Raw genomic sequence first — 18397 nt, 5'->3', positions numbered from 1 at the left:
TTTTGGGTAAAAAATAGTGTGAAAAATCTATCCGTTTGGTAGAATAGTCAGGTTTATATCTCACGGTATCCCCAGAGTGCTGTATATCGCTCTTGATATAGGAAACGTGACGCGTGATGTGAATTTTTGCGGTGTCGCGTGGGAACGTAAAATTTTGGGACAGAATAAAATTACGCTGTAATAATGCGTATAATGTCGAAAACGAGCCGAGAAAGCGATATGTTCGCAACTATGAAAGAAAAGGTTACAATCATACGATAAATTAAACTGATTACGAAAAATTCAATGACAATCTAGCTAAACCAGATTTATTAAATTTCTCAATCTTAGATTGAACGATTTTTTAAACATACAGCTTTGATCATGCAACATCTAAATAGTAAGCCGTAGCTCAATTTTAATCTTTGTGTAACTTCCGTTGCAACATAACAGGCGTTAGCTAAATGCGTTACAACTATGTAAACACAATCAATAACCACTAAATAAGTAGTGAGACACCAGAATAAAATCAAACTCTGTAAATTAACGACTGTTATTTTATTAATAAAAAACTATTTTTACATCTTACAATCGATAGATGACACTATGCATTAATTAATTTATCCGTGAGATTGGGAAAATTTAGGAAAATCTTATACTTGATGATCGATCGAAATTATAAAATAGTTTTTTTTTATTATGTATGGAATAAATTTAAAATAGTATATCTAATTAATTAAATTCAATAAATGATTCAATATACATTGATTGTGAAAAGTATAAATTTATTTCACGAAAACCTCAAACAGTTACAGTGAACACACACATAAATATATGAGCACCATGACACAATTTTTCCAGATTCTCATAGCTATCGCCGAAAACATATTTTTGTTTGGCAAGCTTGATAAGAAGCTTTTAATGGCTCGTGCAAGAGGAACGTATTTAAGCGCTGACGTAATGGCCGCAACGGACAAGAATAAGGGATGCAATCACGACTCTTTAGAAATTAATATAGATATCAATTAAAATTATTACTCAAACGACGTAATATTCTGTGAAACAAAGAAATTAAGAGTTCGAAAAGGCTTTTAATATAGTAAACCATTTAATCATATAACAAGTTGATCGATCTCAGGTTATACTTATCGTTGAAAATATATTAATTAAGATATTTTAAGTATAGAATTAAAAAGAAACTAGAGAAACAAGGAAATTAACATTACAATCATGTGGAGGTTCATCACTAAAGCTTTTATGGCTAAAATGAACATATTCCTTCTATGGTGATTAAAAACTGAAAATGTACTACATTCATTAAGCTGTTAAATTAATTCGTTTACTGATGTAAGTACAACATAGTCAATGTGAATGTAATACAAATATTTTCGCCCTTTGAACATCGTGATTTTTAGGCACTCATGACATGTTTATATTATATTTATAATACTAAGTAATAAGTTATTTTATGTTCAAGAATAAATGAGCTACCTTTACTGATAATAATGTGGTTCACTATTTACATTTGAACTGTTATAAAAGTACAACTGTTTTTTAAGCATTACATCAAAAACGCTTTAGGTCTAATCGACGAAGTAATACATGGAAGTTTTCACATGAAACATTTCTCTTTTTGGCATTTTATATCATGTTACATGTACATGTAGATAACATTTATTTTGTGTTCAGGAACAATATAAACAACCGGAGACAAATTGGATTTGCGAACCCCGATAATTTCAAACCCCAAATCCTTTAATAGCCGAGACGCGTCTTAACTTTCTCCTCGCCCGAAAGTAAATTAACGAACCCGCCTCTACAGACTCCCGGATTATCCGGATAGCGCCTGACTAAGATATGACGACCTCTAGTCAGCTAAAAGCTTCGCTGGGCGTTCGTAATGTAAAACTAATAGAAACATAATGAAGTTGCAACTTCAAAGAGCAACTCAATACATACCGTTTTTACTGCGATCAAAGAGAAACAAATATTTTTTTAACCAATTGCCTTTGATCGTTTTTTTTATTCATTTATAGGGAATTTAAGCGAGGTGAAAAATACATTTTGTGTAAAAGGATATTTCGTAAAATGACGTTTATGCAATTCGATAGCCCAGTGGGGTAAAAAAAATATAATAATAAAAGCTCGTAAACGAGCTTCATATGCTGACGTCACTGTACTTGTTATGTAAAAGCTTTGTTTTGAACGATAAAAAACTTTTCCGTAATTTGCAAATTATGCGATTAGGTTAACCGGAGTTTGTGTCTTAAATAACTGCTGTTGGTAATTGTTTGCGTTTATAGCCACAGACTGCTTTAATACGCGCGAATGAATGTTTAATTATATTAGTTATTTTATGAAATACCTATGTAAATATATACCCACGTACCAAAGCAAGTATTTCACTACTTTTTGTATGCATGTAAAAATGTAATTTAAATGTAAATACACTAAAATTTACGACTTGATAGTGCTGACATTCGTTATAAAAACGCAACTTGTCGCAAAACATACAGAACAAAAATAGTGTTCATAGAGAAAAATCGTTAAAAAAATTCCAACGATATATTATTAATACTATCTCTCTTGGCTAAGTATCTCAAAGTCGGTGTGTTAACAATTATGTATCATTTTATTCACATAACAGTCGGTGAGGATAGATTTAATTTAAAATATTATAATAAGAAACACAAATTAGTGACGAGTTTCTTATACCTTTATTTTGATATTAATATGTTAATATCTATAAGGTGTGATAAAAAAATACGGTGAATGAATTTTTATAGCAGCAACTGCTGACACTACATCAATTTTAAGTAATAAGACTGATAACCTGATCCGTTGAGATAGTCAGTGTCAAGTTTGAATAAGTTATGACTTGTCAGCCGGCTACTAGAGGTCGTGTGTCGCGCAACAATAAGTTGCAAAAAAGTGTCAAAGTAGCTCATTAAATATTAAAATCAGTATATGGCGATAATGTGGTGACCCTGAAGAATGTTTACAAATGGTATGAGCGATTTAAAAGCGGAAATGAGTCAGTTGAAGATGAGCAACGGTCGGGACATGGAAATGGTTCGTTCAAACAGGCGATTGACTATTCGAGAGCTTACCGAAGAACTGATATTAAATGTGTAATATATTTAAAAACAAATTCTGTTACATGTATATTACTTAAATTTTACAAAAGACATAAGGATTGAAGATATAAATAAATCTAAAATTCTAAAATTATTACTTATTATATAATAATTATAAAACTATCTAATAATACTTATTTCCAATGACTTTTCAAAGCATAATCAATGTCAAACATTCAACGTGATACAGTTATAAAACTATTTGCTTATAACGCCTTAAGGATATTGTGTTTTTATAATCTGCAGTCAAAAAATATTATTTAAACAATGGCGCTTTATGAAACATCCCCAAGAGTAATCGACTTTTAAACAAAACGCAAGTTAAAAACACCCAGCAATAGAAATCGCCACAGACTTTCTAAAACTGCAATAGTGGATTTTTTTATAAAACCGAGATCTCATATTCAAATCATAAGCACTGATTATTGTGAATTATATTTTTTTAATTATTTATTAATTAAACATACATATAAACATATACATATATATACATACAGGCATATACAGGTATGATTTGTCCAATACGAACTAAGCCAACTGTCGATATGTGCACAATAAAATATCAATATATTGACGCACCTTATCGAGCAGTCCGACGACCATTGCCATAAAAGAGTTGGCAAGTGGTTCAGTCCTAGATTTTACAAGCAAGAACAGTGGAAGTGATCAAAAACTATGACCTCCCCTCTTTAAGCTTTACATTTGGAGAAGCTCGATCCCAAAAAAATGGTCAACAATACCTTTGAATAATTTATAAAAATGTTCAACGAAACGTATCCCAGCGCTCTCAAAATAAAAACATTGAAAAACAGGAATGGAATGTATCCATATTACTTTAAGAATAAATACCGAAAGAATTAATGCTTTACTGTTTCGATCCGCAATTCAAATCATTGACTCATTACGCTTAAAACCTATATAAATGAGCCTGCTTCTAGAATGTTGCGGATTGAAGCATCATAAAAAGTGCGCAACACTAAAGTATTCTTATAGTAGCGCGCATTATTTAAAATAAAACACCTTTATTGCTCTTATGTGAGTCTTTGCAATATGCAGGCTAAATTTCAAGTGCTTCTCGAACGTCACAGCAAAATTCTTAGTAAAGAAAGGCCTGTTCAGAATATATCTGGATGGTATGAGTTTTTTTTTTGAAAATGTGCAGGTAGAGGGAATCCGATTTTTCAAGTTCTCTGCATAAAATAAAAAAATGAGCAATTTATTGCTGTTTCTATGTCATTAATGAACAATAGAAACAGCAATGAACCAAAGCTACTTTAGGTCATATATATTATTATTATGCTCTAAATTTTAAAGCACGAAAACGTATTCTTTTAAAGTCTAAACAAATACTATTGCTCTCATTTATTTGCGTAAAAAAATTGTCAAGGCGTAGACTATCTATATAACTTAATTGGTATAAATAAATCTGTTTACCATTCATTATAGCTGCTCGCATTTAACATTTAAAAGGGTTTACCAAAACTCAGACATTACACACACCTACAATCATCACCTTTTTAAGGTCGACAACTATACTTCAAATGACTAACCTGACGACCTTTTACACTAATAAGATTTATTTAAAGTAATAACTTCTATTCGTATAATAAAATATTTAAATTGCATATTTATTCGCCCGTTTTTTAACTATGCGTTCATATTTGTAGTAAAATATTTTAAATTAGACTTCTTAAAACGGCTAAGAAATTTTGAAAATTAACTAAGCCACGCAGAGGAGCAAAATGGTATCCAAAAAACAACCTACTTTTTAGTAAGATCAGTAATAAAAAGCTCGAAAAATCAGAAAGCACCAATATGAGGCAAATTACTGCTGTTACAATAATACATATATGTAACGCCTGAAAAAACTATATGCTACCAGAAGATTTGAAGACGAGAAGCTTTGTCTCCGTATATATGTAAAAAGTGGGATAAATTAAATTTTAATAATACATTGAACACCACGTAAAAAGTATACTCAAACATCAAATCAAAAAGGCTAGAAAAATATGCCAAAAAAATAGAGTCAACAGGTATACCATAGATCATATCCACACAATGTGACAGACACCGGAAAAAGCCTACGAATATTATTATAACACTGTACCGTCTATTTATAGATTTTAAGTATCCATTTTTATTTTCCATATAATCAGTAATATTTGTACATTCAAAATTTGTTGCGGGATGAGAACCAACTTTAAAAAGTGCTACGTGAATTGTACTACAAAGCATTGTGAAGGCGCTATGATACAAATAAGATACATTTCCTTCGCAGCTTCTTCTAGCTGTAATTCCAGACAATAAAGCTAGATAAATAAATAAACTTTATTATTTAAAAATATACTGCATTCTATAATTTTAATTAAACTCAAGTAACATATAAATAATTTAATTTTAAATAAAAATTAAATATTACGGTCAGCGTTAATATTTTATAAGCATTCCATCCTTCTAGTAAAAATATAGGGCGATTATTGAACAGGATTTCACGCAAAAAAGGATAACGCTATTGGAGTGAGGGTATTTTCAAGTCGCTTATAAAATAACGGTGATAAGTGCTAAACGGGGGAGAGAAAAAACCGAAGCGAGTCGATATGATCACGCATGGCTTGTTGCATCTCGGCATCTGGCGAGCGTCCCACGGCTGTCAAGGGGTTTGTAATCTTTCGCTTTCGAGGTACCAAAATGTAAGTGGCGCCAAATATGTGGGTCGGTCTGCGAATCAGAGTTCCTCTGGACATGAGACTGAAGTTTCGTTGTCGTCGTGAAGTTTGGAAGGTATTTGGCGACGCTATCCAATTATCGATAATGGTGGTGGTGCGCTTTGCAAAGTTTCAGAGTGGTGTGGTTTTGGACGACATGTATTCGATTCATATTGACGTTGGGTTTGTTGTGTTTGAGTTGGGTTATAGTACTCTATATGTTGAAAGGTTGTTTCAATTCAAAGAAATATATGATAAATAGAGGCATACCATAATAATCATTTTAATGCAATACTAAAAAATAAATATGTACATAGGTTTAATACAAGAAATAGAGATAATTTAAGGATTGATAGATTGATATTTTACGGATGTGTGAATTTGTATAATATAATAATATTCCTATGACAATCCTCAAAAATAAAAATGTAGCGGATGCTTTCAATGGAATACAGAAACACCTCCATGTAATAAAAATAAATAAATTATAATATGAAAGTGTATATGTTAAATTTTATATGTACGTTTTGATCATATTTGTTTAGTGTATAAACAATTAGCTATATTATATAAATAAATTATTAAAATAAAATGATGACTATTGTTTTTACAATGAGGTTTTGCTTGTCCTTTGACGGCACTCAAAAAAACATTCAGTAAAAAAAATTTTTTTAAATTAAAAAAGATAAAAGTATCAATTAGATATCTTATTGCATAGCAGATTGCTCGTATTTTTATTTCGTTAAACATTTACATAGACAACTGTTAAAGCTCTTTTATAACATTTTTTGTTTTTACATATTTAATGAAGTCCGTTCCAGTTTAGAGTTCAATAAAAAGCTCGTTTTACGCTGAGATTTAAATAAAGAAAATACTTACAAGAAAAAATATATTTAAAGCAGTTTTTTAACCCAGTGTTACTAACATACATAATAAAATAAAATAAAAGTCGTTTTTAATTTTAATCAACATGTCGAGTTCGCTCCGGACTCTTGTCGAATATAGTAGATTAATGCTTTTATAATGAACTTCAACGAGCACTTTAAATTAAAGCGCGTTCATAATCGATTTAACCAAAGATTAATCGCGTTACGATATTAACGGGGCGAGACCGCGCGTTATTTTTCCGTATTAGTCGCGCAACTTTACGGTCGGACACGTAGTATGGATGAAATACACCTACAGTATAACGAGCCCTTCGCTGAGAAACGATATATATCTGTGTGGCGTTATGAGAAAGCATTACGCCCTCTTTATTACGAGATTTATTAACGGATTAACGGCGGTCACGCGACAATCGCAGGCGACGCCGACGTAATGGCGGCCGTCGCAGAAGACCGACTCGTTAATGTGAAGCTTTGACGAAGGAAGACTTTGAATTTCACCTTTAGCTTCTCTCTAAAATGAGACTAATGGGATACCGAAGCTTTTCAAGAATACGTGATTAATTCGAAGAGCTCCTGATTTTTATTTTTATTTTTTTTTTATATTTGCATGGATTTACTAATAAAATTTCTCAATGCGGGATTTTTATTTTGAGTTCCAGAACATCTTCGAGAATCATGATTGCATCCTCTTTTATGGTCCACTAGAGCCAGGACGTTCGACAATGCCTGTCGTTATCCGGTTCCTTTATACACTAACATTGCAAATTTATCTAGTTGTGGGGGTCTTATTCATGAAACTCATGTTAATTAGCTGTGAGCAAAATGATTATTAATCAACAAGGAAACAATACAATAGCGTAAAGGATTAGGACCACACAATAGCCCTCGTTACGACCAAAAAAAATTATAAATAACTAGAACAATAAATAGATAGAATATTTATTTGTTGCGAAACGATCACGGAAACAATAAATCACCGGCTCCACAAAATTCCCGTTGCAGTATACGACCTTGTACAATGCCCATCGAGCAAATGTCGCTTTCTAAAGGCGTTTCACTGTTCTAAGAGACGAGTACATCTATTGTAATATAATCTAATAAAATTCTAATTAGATTCCAACAAAGCGTCTCACTCACGATGTCATATCTCTAGGTTTTAAACCTTAAAATCAGATTATTTTTATTTCTCATTTTTTTGGTGTATTGTAACAATACTATGTATTGTTTTTTGACCATCGTGACCCTTGGGGCATCCTGTTAGGTAACGATTGTCTTAATTTTGTTCAAATAAATAATTGATTCAGTATTTACGTAAATCGAGAAAAACATTTTAAATTGAGAACGACGGATCACAATAATTCATAGGTTTGAAGTTTGGCGTTCGGAAAACAATAGACGGAATCTCGACAATGAAATGCGAACAGATGGGTTAAATAATTGCTTAGAAAATTTATTAATAGATTGGCATATTTAATTCAAAATTATTTTAATTTGATAATTTCAGATAAATTAATATTATTTATATTTTCACTGTAATATACTATTAGAAATATTTGTGAGTCATAAATAAAATTTGTAAGTCATAAATAAAAATATATTACTATAATAAAATGTTTAATATTGCTAATAACAACCAGTTTAAAATATATAAAACTTTAAAACATATGTTAAAAATATTTTATGAAATAAAAATTAGAAAAAAAGTTATTCTAAATATTATTAGAAATTTAACTACAGATAAAAAATAGGTGATGAATTTAATAAACATTTTATTTTATTTGCAACATTTCTAACATATAAAATACAAATTAAACTTGATAAAAACTATCACAAATATGACTCAATTTAATAGATCTATTTATTTTCACAAAATTAAATTAAAAGAAGTCGTAAAATATACAAACAAATATAATAAGTCAGCGCCTAGTACTGAAGCCATAACAGTAAAAAAATCAAATCAATCAACAGTCTTATTACTCCTATTTTAATAAAAGTATTTAATAAATGTTTGTAAAAGGAAATATTGCCTAAAAATGCCAAAATAACTTCTTTATACAAAGCTGATGATAAGAGGATCACATCTATCAAAAAAATTGAATTAATTATATCCAATAGGATTAATTAATTTTTTTATCACATTAACAACACGAATTTAAAAACAAATCCAATACAAAATATGCAACTTTTGATTTTATTATTAAAATACTTAAACGATAAAACCAAACTTCAGCATTATTCGCATACTTAAAAAAAGCTTTTGACACAGTATTTTTAGAGAAATTAAAACATATTGGAATAGTAGGATTAACGATAAATTTATTAAAAAGTTATTTAAATAATATACAACAAGTAGTTGTTATAAATGGTACAAAAAATTAATGTGAGGTGGTGATGTGTATAATTCCATAGGGTTTTATTTTGGGACCTTTATTATTTATTCCATACATAAATTATTTAACCCTATGTAAACTTGAATATAGTATTCAACTGTATGCTGATAAGGTCCTTGTATATATATAACTCTAAAACAGGGTTATTTGATCCATATTAGTGAATGGATGAGAACAAATAAATTATTAATAAATGATAAAAAATGAACTATATGATATTTAAATCACTGTAAATAATTTTTTAATTACAAAAAGTGATAATATAAAATAGATAATATAAAATTTTAGATAAAAAATATTTTTTTTATAACCATATTGATTATATAATAACAAAATATTATTGTACAAAGGTAGATTAAACATTTATTATGCACATATTCATAGTCATCTAACATATATTTATATATGTTGCGTTTGGGGATTTACAAGTAAATTAAAATTAAAATCACTTCAGGTTATTTAAAATAGTGCCATAAAAAAAATGTTAAATTTTTCTTTCGCTGCCTACATGAAAGAAATATATATGAAAACTAAAATTTTGCTTATAAATATTTAAGCAAAATATGAACTAAAAATGGTAACGAAAAAAATGCTAGAAAAAAAATCGATTATATGTACTTAAATAATATATAAATTCAGAAAACAGCTACATAATAATGAAATTAGATATGCAGATGAACTACACATCCCTTAAGCATTTTCTGTGATGTTTTCTACAGATTCTTTAAGATATATTGCATTTTAATAATTTATCAAAATCTACTAGGAATAATTCCAAAAAAAATTAAATACTTTTTCAATAAATTCATGCAACTTTAATCAAATATAATTAAGTTAATTAATAATAAATATTTTAAGTGTATATATAATATATTTTTTATATTATATTTACAATTAAAACAAATTTTAAAACTATTTTCGGTACAATATACATGCTTTTGGACTTCAAAGGGTTAACTATACATATCTTACATGCTAAATCTAAGGCAACATATGGCATAAAATCAACATAAATTAAATATCTTTATGAAATTTCTAAATAAAATATAATTGTCTTGAAACAATCTTCACCAAAATTCATTCTTTAGCAAAGTAAAAATTTAACATGTGAAGCGCCTCATTAACTTAATAAGTCACTCAATGAAAATAATGTTCAAAGCTATATAATACAAGGAAGAATTTACACACGTTGCGAAAAGGTTATTAGCAAGGAACAATTTAGATTTTAGGAAGGCACAAGAGAAGCACTTTTCTTAGAAATGTTATTTTTGTGAAACTGTTTACATTTATTTTATGAATTTTAAGAAAAATTTCGATCGCGTAAAACACGATATTCTTAGAGTGTCTAAGTTCTATCGGATTAAATGATAAAGGTTAACAACTTGTATTGGAAAAAAACTGTATTGCAAGCAATGGTAACCAATGACATATTATCAAATATTAAATGCTTTTAAAAGCCGGTAAAACTGAAAAGACCTGTTTTTTTAATCGAGTGCCTTTATCTCCGTCATAGAGATAGTGATGATAAAACGAAGCGGATGTTCAACTGAAGCCTTCTCACAGCGAAGAATTATACCAAAGAACTAAGCAATATAAGAATTATCACATTTAATGATTTTCGTACATTTTCTACGTATCAAGAAATTAATAAATTTTAAGTAAAAAAAATAGTATTACCGTCATCACAAGGCGTTTTTTTCTTTAAAGTGGGCAGTAGAGCAAATAAGTTTGGGAATATTAAATACTTCTAAGCAACAACTATAATTAATCAACCAAAATATTTATGAGTAAGGTTAGAATATATTACATATAATCGTTATTATATATAAGCTAGTGTTGATATAATCGGAAATTGGTTAGTTTCATACTTACAAAAAATATTGCAAATATTTTAATTGAACGTCAAGTATATACACACATACATATGTATGTACTAATTTAAATTCAGCATAGTAAAAAAACGTAATCACAAAAAAACAATCAATTCTTCCGCCCCGTATAGCTTAAATTACGTAAGCATTAACACTAAACAATGAACGTCCACTCGTAATTCCGAATGTTAAATTCGAAGCTTTCGCACTAAAATAGGCGTTTTAATGCATGGCAGTCGAGGCGTATAGCTCAGCAGCCAGCCCACGATTTTTATACACACACAACCTTCAGTTATAAAAAGGGCTCGTGTAATAAAAACGCACTTATTTTTGCCGATTTTCAAACACTTCATCATAAAAAGAAAGAGAAAGCTCAAGCTTCGCCGCTCTAAGCTCGAACTTGCCAATTATTCATTGCAGAGTTTCGCGATATGCCGTGTGCAATATTTATCAGTGAAAAGTGTTCGTTTGTATTGTTTTATGTACCACTGCAACATAAAAGAAGCTGCTTCTCTCGTAAAGCGCTGCTGCGTATTGTTTGTTACTCACACCAGGTTGAATTGCAAAACAAGAAAAATCAAGAGCGTATAGCTAATTAATGTGCTATCAGACAGAAAAGTTTAACGATACCAAAGATTGCTGTTAAATAATTGTACGTACAAAATAAATTGAAACTAACGAGGCACGTCAGAAAATTAATTAAAACTAACGAAGATGAATCTAAGCTAAACAATATATAAATTATATACAAAAATAAATCCATGATCATAGACGATTTAAAGTTTCGTTCCAATCCTTACAATCGTTTTTAAATAATCACAATTGATACTTCAATTAAATTTAGCCTTTGAAATTGCTATTTATCAGTTTTTCTAATGTTGGCATATATTTGAAGAACTCTTAGAAAAATATTATAAATATGTAATTTTAAAAAAAAATCACTCAATATTAAGAAAAAATGTATTTAAAAATAGACATTAAAAAAATTGTAAATAAAAAAACACAAAAATATATCAATGTAGCGAATATTTTTGCACACTCTTCTGCGAAATTCATGACGCAATAATAGGAGAAGCTAAAGTCAATCTAATTAGTTTTTATTTTATTTTTGTATCTTTCACTGTGACAGGGGTTAACCCAATGCGTTACACAAGCCATAACTACTAATTAAATAGTGAGTTATCAAAAACTTATGAAGGATGAAAATTTCGAAACAAAAATGTAAAGAAGTGAGAAAGAGGCAGATTTTTTGGAAATAAAAAAGAGTCAAACTGCAAGTATATTGTTGAAAATATGTTAAAAAAATTCAAGATCTTGGGATGTAACACGAGTTGAAAAGTACATTTCCTCCAATCACATTTAGACTACTTTCATGAAAATTTAGGTACAGTAAACGGGAAGCTAGGTGAAAGATTTCACCACGACATAATTATAATGAAAATGTGATGCCAAGGAAGGTGGAATATGATCGCAGACTATTGCTGGGTGCTGAAAAGGGATGATCCTCTACAAGTTAACGAAAGAAAGAGCAGAAAAATAAGTTTTGAGGAAAAGTGAAAACGTTGCTAAAGACTTTCTTAATGATTTTAGTTTTTATATTTGTGTCTTTCTAGTATATATTTAAGGTTGTCATCTCTCCGGTTTTGACCCGCAGATTTCATGTTTCAGTACGTTATAAAGGATAAAATGGGGGCGGCAAATGTTCGGTTTAAAATCCGCATAACCAAAAATGCCTCGTAATCCATTAGTATAATTGTAAGAACTGTTAATTAGATATAATTTAAAATTGTATTTAAAATATTTTTCGACGACTCGCCAAAATTGGTGTGAAAATTGTTAACTAATATATTTATAAAAAAAAAGTTTTTCGTCAACTTTTCTTTTATAAATAATTATCCTAATAATGTAGACTAGAATAATAATTTTAAGAAACTGATAATAATAGATTAAGGTAGTAGCAGTGACGTAGCTATGGTGGGACGAGGGGAGCGGGCCGCCCCGGGCGGCACTTGCTTTGGGGCGGCATATTTGCGATGGGATCGTCTAGTGTGGTACTTAGCCCTAAATGCACTAAAATACATATATATCTGCGAATAGCAAGAGCTTAACAATAACCAATTAATTATTTTAAGAAATGCTGATTTTATGACCATGCAAAAAATGTATAGGGAGGGGGCGGCAATTTTAAGGATCGCCCCGAGCACCACATATCCTATCTACGCCACTGGGCAGTAACTTAGGTTAAGTACTTAACATTAAAAATTAATAATGTATCATATATACAAATTATGAAAATTTATTAACAAAAAACATATACTATAATTGTTGTTTTATTTAACATATAAAAACAAATCGACGCTTGGCAGTTTTTGCATATACAAGGCAAAATTGTCTGGCATCAAAAGAGTTAAGCAATCAAAGATGTTATTTGTAGAAGAAAAAACGCCAGTTTATGTACATTAATATACTTTAAATAAATATTATAAAATAGATACTATTTAAAACTCAATTTTTAGTTCCTAATTTGGGAATTATATTATATTAGGCCTTGAATATTTGAAAATACATGCTAAAGATTTATCTGCTTTGTTAAAAATAAATATTGTAATAAAACAATTAGAAATAATACTGAAAAAGAAAAGTACACTTTTTCAATTAAAATATGAATTGTAGATGTTTTGCACATTAAATTTATGAATCACCCCTTAGATAAAATTCACATAAAATACTAAATAATATTTTGTTAATAAAGACAGATATAGAACATTAAAATATTCTAAATAGTATTTTACGCTATTGCTGTTGATTTTTCTAAAGCTTAAAAAATGTTCAATCAAATAAAAATCACTATTGCTGTTTAAAAGCATTTGTCGGTTGCCATTTTATTTTACTTAGTCTGTTGTGTAAGTTTATAGGAAAAAAGCTCGATATTTCACATGTTTAATACTGGTATGAGCAATACACAACCTGGCTAGCGAAAACGAGTAAAAGTAAGTCCATGTTACTGAAACAAGTGCCATGAAAAAAAAAGTATCAATTGTAAAATACTTCTTGTATCAACACCAGGCGCGCACCTTTCGCTCGCTCGCGTGTGACGAGAGCGAGCGAAAGAGAAAGTTACTCGCTGTACGCGCCTGATCAACATCATCAAAAAACTGTTTTTTCATAACAAAATTATCAACTTAATCAATGTATTGTATTTTTTGTTTTAGGTTTAGCCATCAACTATCAAATAGTCAATCGTCAACTGTTTTGTGTATCAAACAACACTTTAGAATTAAACATTAAAACAACAAACATCATAGTTTGCATTTGAATTATGGCAGGCGCACAAAGGGCGCAGATTGATTTGATTATGTCCATCCGCCACGGTTGGCAGACGTTAGAGATGCAACGACATCAGAGCCAAGTGGCGTCCATTTGGAAGTATTAACCCTAATAACGACGAGATCAAAGAGCTTTCGGACAGGGAAAGCGCTCACTTGGCGCGATGCCGCGGAATTTGACGCGAAAGTTTGTCCAACGACAGAAGGTGGTGACGTTGCTGTGACGTATTGGTGAACACACGAGCTCGTCAGGTAAGTGCATGTTTAATCTGTTAATACATATAAATCAGTTTGTTCATAAAGAACATTTTTATAAGCAGAGACGACCAATAACAATTCCCGACAGCAACAAGTATGAATCGAGATCGAAATCAAATAATCAATGTATTATTTTAAATGATGTTTTTCCCTGTTTGAAAGATTTTAATCTAATCAATGTAAACTTACGTTAAACATTAGCTTTCACACAATACGCGTCACAGAATTTTCGATCCGACAGTGACCCTATTCATCGCTATTTCGCTAAACTTTCCTCCGATTGTGTGCACACGTCCACTCGAACGAAGAATATGCCTCTGGTGAATGGCACTCTCAATTCGTAAAGGGGTGAGTGGAAATTTGCACGACTCCTGAACGGATGCTGTGACGAATCTCATTCGAGGTCCTCGTTTCAATTTAGAATGTGCTTAGAACGAAACACACTAACGTCGCTTCGACAACACACGTCGCTCTCGAAATTGTATTTGTTTCCTCGTCTGTGCTTCGTTCCACTTAACCCTGCTATGTAATACGTTTATTTAAATTAAATAAATGTATTTTTGGCTCACGTGACGACGTAATGAAATATGAGTAATAAATTAACATCTAACCCTTGAAACATAAACGAATACATTATTCAAAAGTTATCAAAGAAGACAAAATAAATTATACGTCCTTGATAATATGACTAAGCAATTGTTAAATATAAAATATAGCTATTAATTGTTTAATCGGTCTGTAGCTAGTTTTTATTTTTCGATATATTCCGACTTAATATTATTTTTAGGTTGAGCCTAATCCAAAAACGCAAAGCAAATGGGATTTAATCAGATGATTGAGTAGCCCGTACGATTAATTATAAGACATGTTTAGCTCCAATTACGTTTTTACGTGTTTTTGGTTATTGTCATGCTAGAAACAAACTTCAAAGCAAATTAATTTTTCACCCATCACCATTTTTATTTTGTTTAAAAATTGCTGTATATTTTTTTTAATTAAAATTTTTAACCCCTGCGGTAGACAAACATTCCAAAAACATAACGGAACCACATACATGCGTAACAGTTACCACAATACAGGTCAAATATTTTTAAATAATTTTCTGACGAAAATTATTCGTTTAGATCTCCATTTAGCAAACCTAATGTCTTTATATTTAAGACCAGTTAAGCTTTTATTAGAAATTACACCTAGTTATTTCGAGTTCAACAATTGGACCACCCAATGCCGTGAGAATCTAAATATTACGCTAATAAAACATAAGGCTTGTGATATAGAACTATATCCTAAGAAAACCTTTTTATAAATTAGGTCAAAATACACATCATGAAATTAAAATATTAAAAATATCCGTCGCAAATCCCTTAAGAAAGGATAGCATGTGCTTTCAAAATTGCCATCAAAACGACCATTTGTAATGTGATCTGACGGAAATATGTTACAAAAACTTGTCACTCTTGTGTAATTGACCGTGTCACTGAAAGGTGTGGAAATAAACTCTACTATAGAGAAAGCCTCAAGTATTAAGCTTTTGAATCACTTTTTCAGTAATATTTGTGAACGAGTACAGGACCAGACAATAGAAAGCCGGCTCAACTTCAGACGATTGAAAATTGTAAAAACCGCCGCTTCTCTCTTTGCATCTAGCTCGTCATTCGTAACTTAGAATTGAACCCGCTTTGAAGAGAGCCAACGAAAGCACCCACGTAAAAAAAAACTTTCTGTATAACTAAAATAAACGAATTATTATTATACCGTAGCTAATTGTTTATACACTAAACAAATTTAATCTAAACCAATTAAAAACGTTTTTTTAGTAAAACGATTTTGACGACAAAATAATGTATTTTCAGATTATTTCAATCGCTCTCTTATTGAACTCTGACATTTATGTAAAATAAATATCCCAAAGCTAATGCTTATGATTTTAAAGGTTACATCTTAACATAGTATGCCTTCTCAATATAATATAATAAAAATAAATAGATACTGTTGGTTGAAAACTGACAAACCTATGTATATATAAAGGATGATTTAATTGTATTTTTCCGAACCTTTTTTAAAAATCAAATGTTTAATAAATAATAAAAAAAAAATTAAGATATCCCTAAATTGACGTATTTTTTTTAAGCATATTACAAATAAATATTAAAGATATGTTTTTAAAAAATACGGCAATTTAAAGATATCTTCGAAATTTTTTAAATAAAAAAAAATTCAAGGAAATCTTTTTTAAGCATATTTTTTTGTTATTAATCAAACAAGCGATTTTAAAAGAAGTTCGGAAACTAAAGTTGGATCAGCCAATATAAGTTTAAAACAAATAAATATTTGCATTACTATTTTCAATTGCTGGAGCTAACATAAAACTCTCTGGTCCAGGAAAGAGTAAATAAAAAAAATGGAGGCCAGAGCTCGTAGTTTATTTATGTATATGACTGTCAGAACCAAATCAAACGAAAAATACATATGTATATCGATTACCAGGGTTAAGTTCATACATCAAAAACAGAATCTGCTTTATTTTGCGTGATAACCAAATGTACCACTAAATTAACACTGACCCTTGAACCGATTTCAGAAATGTATGGTTAAATTATCCGTACGTGTTTTTATAAGCTGTGGTTAACCACTCGTTCAGGATTAATAACTATTGTACAGAATTTTTCGTATATGAAAATAATTTTATGTTCTTCACATACGTTAACATCACTTTTTATGTAAAAATAACGTTTTGCATGGCTAATGATAATGATATATAAGCCAGCGCGAAAAGGAATTCTTTTCGGCGAAAGAGAACGAGTAGAAAAAGACCGGGCTCTCTCAAAGGGCTCTCATTGTCGCTTTGCATAATTCGAACGCGGCGCGAAAAGTTAATGCAAAATATGGCAGAATATATGTATATAAATTGAGTAACTAACCTTAGGACGAACTCGATGGCGAACCAGACGACCACTACAGTCTCCATATAAAACAAAATGATACCGGCTGTGACCTCGTACTCGTTTATGGTGGAGAAAACGCTTAAGGCCAAACACATGAACACCATTAAAAACCTGAAACAAAAAAGAAAAAATGCAAAATCAATTAGTAGTTCGGGAAGTTTCTTAAACAGTATATTCATACATTTATCAATATTATAGATATACAGGTACTTGCAATACATTTCTACGGAACAACACTTTTATTATAAAATTGCTAGTGTAATTATCAATTTAATGAAGTTCCGTTGTGGCCAATGAGTTTGAGCACTTATTTTGATTTTTCTAACATGCCAGAAAGATCTAAGACTAAAAAAATATGCTCCAAAAATGTACAAAAATTGGTTAGATTAAGTATATATAAGAATTTATCTCACATCATTTGAATTGATTCATGGCACATATCAGGAAGTTTGTTTTTCAGCGATTCGAAACGGCCATTGATCTCTGCTAAATTTTAATACAGTTTACTTTTATTTTGATTCTTAAATAATCAATAAAATATTTATTTTGCCAGTTTAGCAGTTAAAATAAAAATGCCCTGAAATTTTTGATTTTTTCCGCTGAAGCATACTATTCTAATATATTATAGTAACTAGATTTCTAAATAAATAAAAGAACAGAAGGTGTTTTTTTTTTCACTTTCAGAAACAATTTTATATCATCTTTCAACTCAAAAACTCTATTCACAAAATGTTCTTTCGATAACCGTAATTTTTTCAAAGTGGAAAAAAATAACTTTGTGACTAGAGTTAATGTTTCGTTCAAGTGTTAATAATTTAAAACTTTTAAAAGCAAATCAAGAACTGGTGAATCATTTGATAGATTATTCTTGTTTGTTGAAACGTATACTCTTACTTATT

General features: G+C 30.0%; 1 protein-coding gene across 20 annotated transcripts in view; it reads right to left on the bottom strand.

The window, feature by feature from the left end:
• The window catches only part of LOC148231492 (potassium voltage-gated channel subfamily KQT member 1-like), a 337496-nt gene that overhangs the window by 201465 nt on the left and 117634 nt on the right, over positions 1-18397 (bottom strand). For all 20 annotated transcript variants that reach the window (XR_015810812.1, XR_015810813.1, XR_015810814.1 and 17 more), the window contains one exon: positions 17475-17609. Coding sequence is in view for 17 of the 20 variants with exons in the window: in XM_088193257.1 (XP_088049383.1) it covers positions 17475-17609 (135 nt within the window). In the remaining 3 variants the exon portion in view is untranslated. The remainder of the gene's footprint in view (positions 1-17474; positions 17610-18397) is intronic.

The sequence above is a fragment of the Plectrocnemia conspersa genome, unplaced genomic scaffold (genome assembly GCF_051122295.1).
Source record: "Plectrocnemia conspersa isolate PC_06_02 unplaced genomic scaffold, ASM5112229v1 ptg000009l, whole genome shotgun sequence".
In the NCBI taxonomy this organism is placed as follows: Eukaryota; Metazoa; Arthropoda; class Insecta; order Trichoptera; family Polycentropodidae; genus Plectrocnemia; species Plectrocnemia conspersa.
Note: the sequence above shows the minus strand (reverse complement) of the source record. Positions and strands in the feature narration are given on the sequence as shown.